At 36.5% G+C, this 11829-nt stretch overlaps 1 protein-coding gene across 1 annotated transcript in view; it reads left to right on the top strand.

The window, feature by feature from the left end:
• Nucleotides 1-11829, top strand: part of EML6 (EMAP like 6) — a 282524-nt gene that overhangs the window by 195307 nt on the left and 75388 nt on the right. The window contains exon 17 of the mRNA XM_054687741.1: nt 4557-4617. Coding sequence (XP_054543716.1) covers nt 4557-4617 — 61 coding nt within the window. The remainder of the gene's footprint in view (nt 1-4556; nt 4618-11829) is intronic.

Genomic DNA, 11829 nt, shown 5'->3' on the forward strand with positions numbered 1-11829 from the left:
CGAGATGCCCTGTTCTGTGTGCTGCTTTCAACTTTTTTCATGGGAATTCTCAAAGTTACCTATTTGTGGAGGCAATGGCAGGACGAACCCCTGTGTAGCTATACCCATTTGCAACATCCTACAAAAAATGGTAAAAATCTCTTCCCAGTTTTTTTTCTTTTATTCTCTTTTTCCTGCTAGGACATTTTAAAGAAAATTCAAGATGTCATATCATTTGTATTGTATGTATTTCTAACTGAAAAGGCATATTTTTAAAAATCATCATGTCATTATCCCAGCTAACTAAAGTATGGTAAATCCCTCCATATATTACCCAGTTCATAACCAAATATTTCTGATTGTTTCAAATAAGAGATTTTATTTAGCCTGCATCCAGCTTTCTTTTTGTGATTGATTTCTAGTTTGATATCATTATGATCAAAGAAGATACTTGATTTCAATCTTCATAAATTTATTGGCATTTGTTTTGTGATCCAGCATGTGGTCTATCCTTGAGAATATTTCACGCGCCCATGAGAAAACGTATAGCCAGCCTTTTAGGGGCACAGTGCTCTAAAATGTCTCTTAAACCCATCAGTTCCAATTTTTTGTTTAAGGCTGTTGTTTCCTTATTGATATTCTGTCTGGGTGATCTGACCATTGATATAACACAACACTATTGTGTTGCTATTGGCGTCTCCTTTTAGATTTATTAATAATTGCTTTATATGTTTTGATGTACCTTAATTTGGTGTGTATGTATATATATGATTGTCTTGTACTTCTGATGTGTTGATACCTAATCATTATATAAACCGCGATGAGAGGGCCTCTCTGGTGGCGCAGGCAGTTGAGCGCAGTGCTGTAAAGCTGTCCATAGTCTCTGCAGTGCCGGTTCGATCCCCGCCGGCAACAGAGCAACCCACATGGCACAGCAGACCTCTCCTGTCTCACCCGCTGCTCCCCTCAGCAGTGCATTTCAGTCATTCTGCCTGTTCTGTTCCCCACTCTGTCTCTGGTGAATCCTCTCACCCTCCCGCACTTCTGGCCTGTACCTGGTTCTTGTATAAATAAAATAAATCTTAAAAAAAAATAAAAACAATAAACCGCAATGAGATACCACCTCACAACCATGATAGTGGCCCATATCAAAAATATAAAAAATCAGTGTTGGTGAGGGTGTGGGAAAAAAGGGAACCCTCTTATACTGTTGGTGGGAATGTAGACTGGTCCAGCCTCTATGGAAAACAGTATGGAGGTTTCGCAAAATATCAAAAATAGATCCACCTTATGAACCAGCAATTTCACTTGTAGGTATCTGGAGATTGCAAAAACTCTAACTTGAAGGAATATATACCTAAGTTCATTGCAGGGCTGTTTACAGTAACCAAGTTATGAGAACAACAACTGATGTGCTCAACAACTAAATGCTCAACAACTGATGAGTGGATAGAAAAAAATGTGGTATGTACACAATGGAATGCTCCTTAAATACTAGGGGAAAAAATGAAATGTTGCCATTTGTGACCTCATGGATGAAACTGGAAGGGAGATTATGCCAAGTTTTGTAAGGAGACACACAAATACTGGATGATTTCACTCATATGTGGAAAATATAAAACAAAACAAAGGAACAGACAAATAAACCAAAACAAACCCTAGAAATCGGACTGCAGAACAGGTTACCAGAAGAAAAGGAATTGGAAAGAAAGGGGGAGGGGACCAGTGGAGTATGGTGGAAGATTATTGGTGCTTAGGTGGTGGGTGTGGTGTGGTGACACATCTGGAGAGGTGTGAACCTGTACCTCTGAGTCATACATGTGCTGTGAACCAATGTCACACATAGATGATATGTTCTTTTATGTTAACATTATTTTAACGTGTTAAAATTTTGGTTTTTTAAAAAAAAGCAACATGAAAACAAAACAAACAAGTAATCTGCATCAAGCAAGTTCCACTCATTGTCTTTGGTTGTGATATTTCTTAAGCTTCTTTTATAGCAGTCTCCCTCCAACATTTTCCATACCATAAATGCATTTGGACAACCATGTTATTCGATCTAGAGAATGTTTCACATTTAGAACTGTACTGATTCTTCACAGATGCATTCCAGGCTTTCCCCTGCATTTCCTGTAAAAGGTAGTTAGATCCATAGATTCATATTCATGTTTTTTCCTTAGTTTTATGATGGATCATATCTTACAGTTCACCCATTTAAAATGTAATTTAAAATGTTTTAGCATATTTACAGAAGTCTGTGATTATTACCACTCTCCCTTTAGAACACTTTCATTACCCCCCAAAAGAAGACCCATACCTGTTAGCATTAACCAACTTTTTATCTCTGTGGGTTTGCCTCTTCTGAACATTACATTCCTGTAAGTGGAATCAAAAAATATGAGATCCTTTTGACTGGCTTCTTTCACCTAGCATAGTGGTTTAAGGTCAAACGGTATCATAGCATTGTGCAATCTTCATTCTGCTTTGTTGCTGAATAATATTTCACTGTATGAAATAATTTTTTCATTTACCAGATTTTATTTACCCATTCATCTGTTGATGGATATTTGGATTGTTTCTTCCTCTAACCATTATGGGCAATGCTGCTCTGAACATTTATGTATATGATTGTGAGTAGACATATGTGAGTCTAATTTCTCTTGAGTGTATACCTAAGAGTGGAATTGCTGGGTTATGTGGTAACTATATGTTTAACATTTTGTGGCACCCCAAAATGTTTTTCAATGTGGCATTTCCACTAGCAATGAATGAGGATTCTGGTTTCTCCATATCCTAGCCAACACTTACTATTTTCTGTTATTTTCATTATGCTGGTACTAGCCATACTGGTACATTTCAAGTAGCATCTCAATATGGTTTTGATTTTCATTCCCCTGTTGGCTAATGGTATTGAGCCTCTTTCATATGTTGCTGGCCATTTGTATATCATCTTTGTAGAAATGTCTATACATACACTTTGTCTATTTTTAGTAGATTTGTCTTTTCATTATTAAGTTTAAGAGTTTTAAAATATATTCTGAATACAAGCAGCAGATATGGTTTTATTTTTGCATTTAAATCTCTAAACCATTTGGAGGTTATCATAGTGTCTACAGTAATCACCCTTTAACCATGAGGGATACATTTTCTGATCCCTAGTAGATGCCTGAAACTGAAGATAGGGGCACATCTAAACTCTTTTCCCTAACATATAACATATACCTAAGATAAAATTTAATTTATTAATTATTATATATTAAACATAGTAAGAAATTAACCATAACATAATAAAGCAGAACAATTTTTGCAGCATACTATAATAAAAGTTTTATGTATATAGACTCACTCAAAAAATATTGTATATAATATTTTCAGACCATGAATGACTGTGGGTAACAAAAAACCTTGAAATAAAAGTCTCAGATAAGGGGAAAATAGAACAAATCCAGTTGTTAGTCTTTTTCAATAAGATTATCAAGATGAACCAGGCATTTTTTCCCCTTCTTTTTTCTTATAATTTATTTATATGTATTTTACATCAAAAAGGTGAGATATAGAAACAACCCAAATGCCCAAAAATAGGTGACTGGATCGAGATGTGGCATATATACACAATGGAATACTATTCAGCACTCAAAAAAAGATAAACTCATTCCATTTGCAGCAACATGTATTCTTCCTCTTCTAATGGATTTTTATTTTCCAGAACAGTTTTAGGTTTACAGCAAAATTGAGCAGAAGTATAGTGTTCCTATAAATGTACTCCCACACATGCAAAACCTCCCTGAAAACTCCACCCTGCACTGGAGTGTGCATTTGTTATAATAGATGAAATTATGTTGACACACTTTTATCACCTGAAGTCCATAGTTTGCATTAGGATGCACTCTTGGTGTTGTGCAGTCTATGAGTTTTGATAATATATAATAACATATCCTTCATTGTGGTATTATACATAGTAGTTCCACTGCCTGAAAATCCTCAGTGCTGTGCCTATTCATTCCTCCCTCACTTCCATCCTGTCAGCCACTAATCTTGTCACTGTCTCCATAGTTTTGTCTGCCCAGAATGTCATGTAATTGCAATCATACAGTGTGTAGACTTTTCAGGCTAGTTTCTTTCATTTACAAATATCTATTTAAGATTCCTTCATGTCTTTTCATAACTTGGTAGCTCATTTCTTTCATTTTTGTGTGTGTATAGAAGAACTGGGGTGTATGCCAGGGGTGCAGGGGTAAGAGTAATCACCAGAAACAGAGTGGGGAGCAGAATACATGGATGCACTGAAACACACTGCTGAGGGGAGCAGCAGGCAAGACAGAAGAGGTCTGCTGTAACATATGTGTTAGCTCCCTGGCCAGGATGCAACTCGCGCCTTAGAGGTGATAGCGCTGAGACTTAACCCCTACGCTACAGGGTGGCCCCACTCATTTCTTTTTAAAGCTGAATAATATTCTGTTGTCTGGATATACCATGTTTTTGTTCATTTGTTTAATACCATTACTGAGTGAAGGACATCTGGGTGGCTTCCAAGTTTTGCCAATTATGATTAAAGCTGCTATACATTTCTTGTGCAGATTTGTGGACTTAAGTTTTCAACTGCTGTGGGTAAATGCAGTTGTTGCACCTATGATAAGAGTATGTTTAGTTTTCTAAGAAACCATCAAACTCTCTTACAAAGTTTTTAGTTTGATGTAGTCCCATTTGTTTATATTTACTTTTATTGCTATTGGAGATGGGTCCAAAAAGATATTTCTGAAATCATTGTTGTGGAGTGTTTGCCTATGTTTTCTTCAATGTATTTTTATGGTTTCATAAAGACATCTATGTCTTCACTGTACTTTGAGTTAATTTTTGTGTGAAGTGTGATCTAATTTTATTCTTTTGGATATGGCTGTCCAGTTTTCTCAACACCATTTGTTAAAGAAACTCTCCTTTTTCTTGGCTCCTTTGTCATAAATTAACCATCCACAGAGATATGGGTTTATTTCTGGGCTGTCAGTTCTATTCCTTGGGTCTGTGTGTCTGCTTTTGCTCCTGTTGCATGTTGTTTTGAGTACTATAGCTGTGTAGTATAGGTTGAAATCTGGGAGTCTGATACCACCACTCTTCCTCTTTTCTGTCAGGATTGTTTTGACTATTCAGAGTCTTTTATGGTTCCATATGAATTGCAGCAATATCTGTTCTATTTCTGTAAAGAACACCATTGGAGCCTTGATAGGAATTGTGTTGAATCTGTACATTTGCTTAGATAAGAGGACCTTTTAAATAATGTTAATTCTTCCAGTCAATTGGTAGGGAATATCTTTTCCATTTTTTGTGTCTTAGAATTTTCATTGTATAGGTCCAACACTTTCTTTGTTAAATTTGCTTCTAGATATTTTTCTTTTTGCAATTGTGAATGGGATTGTTTTCTTGATTTTTCTCCTAGTTCATTGTTTACATATAGAAACACAACTGATTTTTGTAAGTTGATTTTGTACCCTGTCACTTCTACTGAACTGGTGTTTTTTCCAATTAGTTTTTTTTAATATAGTCTAGGGTTTTGTTTGTTTGTTTAAGGATTTTATTTTTGCATAGAACTGGGTGCAGGCCAGAGGTATGGGGTGGTGGGAGGGGGTTGGTGAGAGGATTCACTAGAGACAGAGTGGGGAGCAGAACAGGCAGATCTACTGAAGAACACTGCTAAGGGGAGCAGCGGACAAGATAGGATCTGCTGTGCCATATGTGGGTTAGCTCCCTAACTGGGGATCAAACTCAGGCTGTTGGAGTGGGCCTTCATGTGGTAAAGCTAAGGGTTAGCACCTAGGACATCAGGGAGACCCTTGTATGTATATTAAAGAAAAAATGTTTTTAAAAAAGTTATGCACATAAAAAATAAAATTTAGGGAAACTACCCTCACACTTTGGTATTTTTCAGAATTTTACTGGCCAGTCCTGCTGGTTTATTCTTCCAAGGTGTGTCTAGCTCCAGGTTAAAAAACAGACAAACAAAACAAAACAACAAAAAGGCAAACAATGCTCTTTTTATTGGGATCAAATTGAATTTATAAACAAACTTTGGGAGAACTGACATATTTATGATTGATTTTTCCAACACAAGAACATGGGATATGTTTCTACTTTAAAGTCCACCTTTCTATCTTACAGATATTGGGAGGTTTTGCTAATTTTACTCACTTAATATATTGTCCATTTCTATATTAAGTTTGTGCCTTGATGTTTTTGTTGTTTCTAATCGAGTCCTGTCTTCCATTATATTTTCAACTGGTTCTAGCATATATTAAGGTTATTGACTTTGTATTTCATTATATGTAGTGCAACTATATTGGAATGTAGTTACTTGTAGTTTTATTTTTTTTTAATTTTCTACATATATAATTATATGTTGTAGTGTAAGTGATTTTCAGGCTTTTCTGCCTGCTGCTGTTAGGATTGCCCTGCCTGATTGGGCACCTGCATTTTGTTACATTGTTATAAGTTGTGCTGTTTACTTCTATGGGCCATGGCTGCAGTATTGATATAGTCCCCAAGAGAAGGAGAGGAAGGAGAGAGAAGGGGAGAAAGAACACCACAGAGTACAGAGAGAAGACTTGCCCCGGGCATGGAGGCCTACTGGCCTCCTGCTCCCCCAACCCCACCTGCCACATACCTGGTTGCTGCACTACATGTAAATTCAATAAAAGCCTGAGAAAGCTACCAAGGGCTCCAGGACTCTCCTTTACCCGTCTGGTCTGCTGGGATCCTGAAAAACCAGCACTGTGCTCATCCTGCCCCTACATATATCATCCTACAAATACACATTTAACTTCTACTCCAGCATTTGTGTCTTTAAATTTTAAAATCTTGTCTAATTATAGTAATTAATATGATCAATACAATATTAAGTGGGAGGAGTAATAAACTTTTCCTAATATTATTGGGAATCCCATTAAGTAAGAATTTGAGTGTCGGGAGAGGGGAAGAGGTAATGTGGTGATGGATCACGGGTGCTGTGGAGATTGCACTTGAGGGGAGAAATCAAATACTGTCCAAGATTGATGTAAGTAATTAAATATTAAAACTTTTTAAAAAGTAAGAATTTGACTCAAGTTCACACACATACACACACACACACCCCTCACAAATAAGTTACTTTCTTGTTTTCAAAGAAAATATAATGGCACACATGTCTGAAAACCAGCCTGCATATGGTTGTACTGAATGAAGCTGGTTTCTCAAAGATAGTCCAGTGGCGCAGAAAATATAAATATCTAAGTGATAAGTCTGAAGCATCCATTAATTTCTCCTTTATGGAGTGTTGAGTGCTATTTTTTCTTTCCCATTTATTTTTTAAATTTATTTTATGTATTTTATATATATATATATATATATTACATTATTCTTCCTTATTGTACAATGCATGCTTCTCCTCTCAGGTGTAGTCCCTATAAAATTCCCACCACCAATTCGCCCATGCACCATCACCATAGTCCCTTGTGCTCTTCCCTCCCCTGTTCTGATCCCTCAACCTCCCCCTCCCCTGCAGAGTGTCTCTGATCAATAGTTGCCTGTTAATTTTGTCTTTTAATTTATTGTAATTACTTTTTCCAGATCCCTTATTTGGTTCCCTACATTCCTCCTATAAGTGAAACCACCCACTATTTTTCTTTTTCTTTCTGCTTATTTCACTGAGCATATTCCCTTCCACCTCCATCCATGTTGCTGTGAATGGCATGAGTTTATCTTCTTTGATTGTTGAATAGTACTCCGTTGTGTACACATACCAAATCTTCTTGATCCATTCATCTGTTTTGGGGCATTTGGGTTGTTTCCATAGCTTACCTATTGTAAATAGTGTTACAATAAACATATGGGTGCAGGTATCCTTTTGACTTTATGTTTTTATGTCCTTTGGGTAGATTCCTAGAAGTGGAATTGCTAGATCATATGGAAGCTCTATTTTGAATAGTTTGAGGAACCTCCACACAGCTTTCCATAGTGGTTGGACCAGTTTGTATTCCCACCAGCAGTGTAGGAGAGTTCCTTTTTCTCCACATCCTGGCCAACATTTGTTGGCCAACATTTGTGCTATTCTCACTGGTGTAAAGTGGTATCTCATTGTGCTTTTGATTTGCATTTCCCTGATTATAAGTGATGCTAAACATTTTTAATATACCACTTGGCCATTTGCATTTCCTCTTTGGGGACATGTCTTTTTAGCTCTTCTGCCCTTTTTTTAAACAGGATTGTTTACTTTGTTATTATTGAGTCACTTCAGCTCTTTGTAAATCTTTGTGATCAGTCCCTTAGCAGTAGTATTGTGTGCAAAAATTTTTTCCCAATCAGTAGTGTGCATCTTTGTTTTGGTTAGTATCTCTTTTGCTGTACAGAAGCTTTTTTTTTTTTAAAGATTTATTTAATTTTATACAAGAACTGGGGTACAGATCAGATGCACGGGAGGGTGAGGAGATTCACCAGAGACAGAGTAGGGAACAGAACAGGCAGACTGATGAAATACACTGCTGAGGGGAGCAGCGGGCGAGACAGGAGAGGTCTGCTTTGCCATGTGGGAATCTTGCCAGCGGCCGGGATCGAACCCGCGCTGCAGAGGCTGCGGACAGCTTCACAGTGTGGCACTCAACTGCCTGTGCCACCAGGGAGGCCCGTACAGAAGCTTTTTGATTTGATATAATCCCAGCTGTTCATCTTTTCCTTTACTTTCTTTGCTTTGAAGGATGTGTCTTTAAAGATGTTACTGAGATGTATGTCATGTAGTGTTTTACCATTTTTTCTTCTATGTATTTTACAGCTGCAGGTATTATGTACAAGTCTTTTATCCATTTTGAGTTAATTTTGTAGTATATTTTGAAGTTTGGAGGTATTATACCTCCATTCTCCTTTATTTTTGTCAGTAGGGCTTTGGCTATCCGTGGTTTTTTGTGGTCCAAATGAATTTCATCAGTATTTGTTCTATTTCTTTGAAGAATGTCATTGAGATTTTTATTGGAATAGCATTGAATCTGTAAATTGGTTTAGGTAGGATGGCCATTTTAATAATGTTAATTCTTCCAATACATGAGCAGGGAATGTCTTTCCATCTCCTTTTTTTTTTTTTTAAATAATTTTTTAATATCAGTTGCAGTTATTTTTTCTTTTAGATTTTATTTTATTTATACAAGAACTGGGGTACAGGTCAGAGGTGTGGTGAGAGAATTCTCTCTGGTGAGAGAATTCACCAGAGACAGAACAGGGAGCAGAACAGGCAGACAGACCAAAATACACTGCTGAGGGGAGCAGTGGCGGGACAGGAGAGGTCTGCCAGGCCATATGGGATTCTCCATGGCCCGCCGCGATCAAACCCACTCTGCAGAGGCTGCAGACAGCCTCACAGCATGGCGCTCAACCCACTGGCCACCAGGGAGGCCCTGTCTTTCCATCTCTTTGTGTCTGTTTCTTTTAACAGTGTTTTATAATTTTCCTTGCATAGGTCCTTCACCTCTTTTGTTAGGTTTATTCCCAATATTTGATTTTTTTTTGTTTCAGTTATGAAAGGGATGATTTTCTTGAATTCTTCTTCATCTTGATTGTTTGCATATAGGAAGGCTACTGATTTTTGTGTGTTGATTTTGTATCCTGCTACTTTACTAAACTGGTTGATTATTTTGATTAGTTTTTCTGTGGAGTTTTTAAGGGTTCTCTATGTGCATTATCATAATGTCTGCAAATAGTGATAGTTTGATTTCTTCTTTCCCTATCTGGATTCCTTGTATGTCTTTCTCTTGTCTTATTCCTCTGGCTAGGACTTCCAGTATTATATTGAAAAGCAGAGGCAAGTGTAGACATCCTTATCTTGTTCCCAGTCTTAAAGGAAAGTCTTTCAACTTTTCACCATTGAGAACAATATTGGCTGTGGGTTTGTCATTTATGACTTTTATCATGTTAAGGTATGTTCCTTCTATCCCTAGAAATGGATGTTGAACTTTGTCGAATGGTTTCTCAGCATCTATTGATATGATATGGTTTTAATTTTTCTTTTTGCTGACATGTTGGATTACATTAATTGATTTTTGGATGTTGAGCCATCCTTGTGCCCCTGGAATAAATCTCACTTGATTGTGGTATATTATCCTTTTGGTGCATTGTTGGATTCTCTTGGCTAGGATTTTATTGAGGAGTTTTACATCAGTGTTCATTGTGGAGATTGCCTGTAGTTTTCTTTTTGTGTGTTGTCATTTTTTGGTATTGGTATCAGTGTAATATTGGCTTCATAGAATGTATTTGGTAATATTCCTTCTTTCTCAATTTTTTGAAAGAATTTGTGCAGGATAGGCACTAATTCATTTTTGAATATTTGGTAGAGTTTATTTATAAAGCTGTCTGGTCCTAGCCTTTTGTTTTTGGAGAGCGTTTTGATAACTGTTCAATTTCACTGCTTGTAATTGGTCTGTTTTATTTCTTCTTTATCTAGCTTTCAATGATTATATCATTTTAGGAATTCATCCATCTCATCTAGATTGTTGAACTTGTTTGTATATAAATGTTCATAGTAATCTCTGATTATTCTTTTGATTTCTACTGAGTGTTGTAATTTCTCCTCTTTTGTTTATGATCCTACTTATTTGTTTTCTCCTATTTTCTTTTTTTTTTTGTGAGCCTGGCTAGAGATTTGTCTATTTTGTTTGTTTTTTTGAAGAACCAACATTTGGTTTTGTTTCTCATTTGGATTGTGTTTTTAATTTCTATTGCATTAATTTCTACTTGATTTTTATTATTTCCTTTCTTCTATTGGTTGTTGGTGTTTTGTTGCTGTTGTTCATTTTCTGGTTCTTTGAGATGGGAGATTAGGTTGTTTCTTTGAGTTCTTGTTTCTTGATGTGGGCCTGTATTGTCTATATTTCCCTCTTATTACTGCTTTTGCTGTGTCCCATACATTCTCGAAAGTGGTGTCCTCATTGTCAATCTCAATGAAGCAGGAGGGTTCCTTGCTTTCTTTTTATGATTTATGTCTACTTTGATGCCTTTATGATCAGAGAAGATAGTTAGAGTGATTTTGATCTTAATGTATCAATGTTTATCTTGTGGACCAATGTTAATGTTTATCTTGTGGCCCAGTATGAGAGAATGATCAGTGCACACTTGAGAAAAATGTGTACTAGGATTTCTTTCGGTGCAGTGTCCTAAAGATGTCTGTTAAGCCCATGAGGTCTACTTCTAGTTTTATTTAGGGCTCTAGTGCCTTTTTAAATTTTTTTTTTGTCTCATTGATCCGTCCATTGTGAGAGTGGGGTGTTGAAGTCTCCTACTACATATGTATTTTCTCTAATGTCTATTTTCAGAGCTAATAATAATTGTCTTACATATTTTGGTGTTTCTTCATTTGGTGAGTATATGTTGATGAGTATTATATCTTCCTGATGTATTGTCCCCTTAATCATAATGTAGTATCCATCTATGTCTCTTTTTACCTTTTTTAGTTTGAAGTATATTTAATCTGATAGCAGTATAGCTATTCCTACCTTCTTTTTTTTTGGTTCATTTGCTTGTAGGATTATTTTCCAACCTTTTACTTTCAGTCTATGTTTATCTTTTGTAGTTAAATATGTTTCCTGGAGACAGCAGGAGGTTGGGTTTTGTTTTTTAATAGCCTGCTACTCTGTGTCTTTTTATTGATGACTCCATTTACATTTAGAGTTAATATTGATAAGTTGGTGTAGTGCCAGGAAGGGCACAGAGCAGGTTTCCTATGATTCCGCAGACTGAGTAAAGGTGAGTCCTGCAGAAAGAGGCTTTTATTGAACTTTTACATGTAATACAGCAACAAGGTACACGGCAGGCAAATAGGCCTCCAGGCCCCCAGCAAATCTTTAC

The sequence above is a fragment of the Talpa occidentalis genome, unplaced genomic scaffold (genome assembly GCF_014898055.3).
Source record: "Talpa occidentalis isolate TD23 unplaced genomic scaffold, MPIMG_talOcc4v2.1 talOcc4.5, whole genome shotgun sequence".
Lineage (NCBI taxonomy): Eukaryota > Metazoa > Chordata > Mammalia > Eulipotyphla > Talpidae > Talpa > Talpa occidentalis.